We start from the raw sequence: 2,026 nt of genomic DNA on the forward strand, positions 1-2,026 counted from the left end.
ATAGATTTGGAACACTGTGAGCAATTTCGTCCAGTAACAAAGGAAATACATTTTCATCTGGCACAATTCATACGAGGACAATTAGGATGATCAGAGGGATGGAAAGACTGTCTTATGGTCATAAATTCAACAGTTTTGGAGTCTACTGTCTGGAGTTTAGAAGAATGAACAGTGATCCAATTGAGACATATCAGATTCTTAAGGATCTTGACAGGGTAAATGCTAAGACAATGTTCCCCTCATGGGAGAGTGCTTTGGCTGTTTCTGCGTAAGCAGAAAATGGGATCATTAACAATTGGAACAGAAATTCTCGATCTCATCCTTGTAATCATAAAAATGAGTCATCAATGGCTGACAGTTATTCTGCCTGGAAACCAGAGCCTTCCACTCCTTTGTGTATCCAAATCTGTCTAACTCAATCTTATACGCCAACATCCGATTACCTTCAAGGGAACAGAATTGCACTCTCCAACCACACTCTCAGAGAATAATACATGTCTTACCTTTGTTTGAAAAAGGAAACAATTTATTCTGATACAGTGTCCCCTCGGCTTAATCACTGCAGTCGAAAGTAAATATCTCTTTTTGTGTTCCACTTTGTCTAGTCCCCGCAAGATCTTATATGTTTCAATGAAATCACCTTATATTCTTCCAGACTCGAATGTAGATGGGCATAACCTCACTTCAGCCAACAAGACCTTAATCGCAGGAATGTGGCAAGTGGTCCTTCTCTGAATGACTTCGAAAATAATGCTATTGGTTTCCTTGAAATCAGGAGAGCAAACGGTGCAAAGTGATGAGCAATAGAATATACCAGTCCTGAAATTACCCTTTGATTATTTCCCTGACACAGACAATGTATTGCTAATGAGATTTCACTGTTTTCCATTGAAGTTCAAGTCTAGCATTGCCAGCAGCACATCAGTCTTGTCTAACCCAAGACCTCATCGCTGCACATCTCTGGGTGTTTGGATACATCTCACGATTTGATTTTCCTTACAGCGAACCTGATGACAGTGCTGATTCTTTCCCAAGGGAAGTGCGGCCTTTCCAAAGGAATCACTCACTACATGATTGCCATGGCAACAGGAGATATGATGGTCCTTGTCTTCAACGTGATTGTGAGCCAGAACTTCAAGTATCATTTCCCGGATTCCCTGCTGAACTACACCTCCGCCTGCCGGCTCAGTGCCTTCCTGCAAGGGTTCAGCATCCAACTCTCCATCTGGTTTACCATCGCCTTCACCTTTGACCGCTTTGTAGCAATTTGCTGCAACAAATTGAAGGGGATGTATTGCACTGAAAGAATGGCTAACGTGGTTATATTCATCGTGAGTTCTCTTAACATCATGGTCAACATTCCCTTGCCTTTTCGCTATGAGCCCACCCATGTTCTGAACAATGTACAGTGGGGCTGCCGCACCGTCACCAGTTACCTCACTTCACTGGCCTGGGCAGCTCACCGGTGGCTCTCCAACATCTCAAACATGTTTCTTCCTATTCCCCTGCTCCTGCTGTTGAACACTCTCACCGCTCGCCATATCCTAGCAGCCAGCAGAGTTCGCCGGGCTCTGAAGGACAGCAGCGGTGGTGCTGGGGAGATGGGCAGAGATCCCGAGCTGAAGAGCAGGAGGACCTCCATCATTCTGCTCTTCACCATCTCTGGCTGCTTCATGGTGCTGTCAGGCCCCATCACTGTCATCCATACCTGCATCAGATTTACCCACATTACGTCTCTCCAAGTTTCAAACTCACTCTATGTGGCAATCAGGGCAGCGTTCCTGCTGATGTGCACCAGCTCCTGCACAAATACTTGTATTTATGCACTGACCCAGAGGAGATTCAGAGAGGAGGTGAAGAACTTGCTGAAATCTCCTTATGCTCTATTCAGAAAGTTATGAAAATAATTTATATTGATGGGGGGAGTTGGTGGTGTAATGAGAACCTCACCGGGCCAGCATTCTAAAACCCAAACTCATATCCTGGGGACATAGGTTGAAATTCCAACGTGGCAAATGATGAATTT

The 2,026-nt window shown here is 44.6% G+C and overlaps 1 protein-coding gene across 1 annotated transcript; it reads left to right on the forward strand.

Annotated features, from left to right (window-relative positions):
• Positions 1 to 1,010: 1,010 nt before the first annotated feature.
• LOC122545764 (probable G-protein coupled receptor 139) lies at positions 1,011 to 1,901 on the forward strand. The gene has a single exon (XM_043684686.1). It carries the CDS (start codon positions 1,011 to 1,013, stop codon positions 1,899 to 1,901), a length of 891 nt encoding a protein of 296 aa, XP_043540621.1.
• Positions 1,902 to 2,026: the final 125 nt, after the last annotated feature.

Source organism: Chiloscyllium plagiosum, unplaced genomic scaffold (genome assembly GCF_004010195.1).
Source record: "Chiloscyllium plagiosum isolate BGI_BamShark_2017 unplaced genomic scaffold, ASM401019v2 scaf_68734, whole genome shotgun sequence".
NCBI lineage: Eukaryota > Metazoa > Chordata > Chondrichthyes > Orectolobiformes > Hemiscylliidae > Chiloscyllium > Chiloscyllium plagiosum.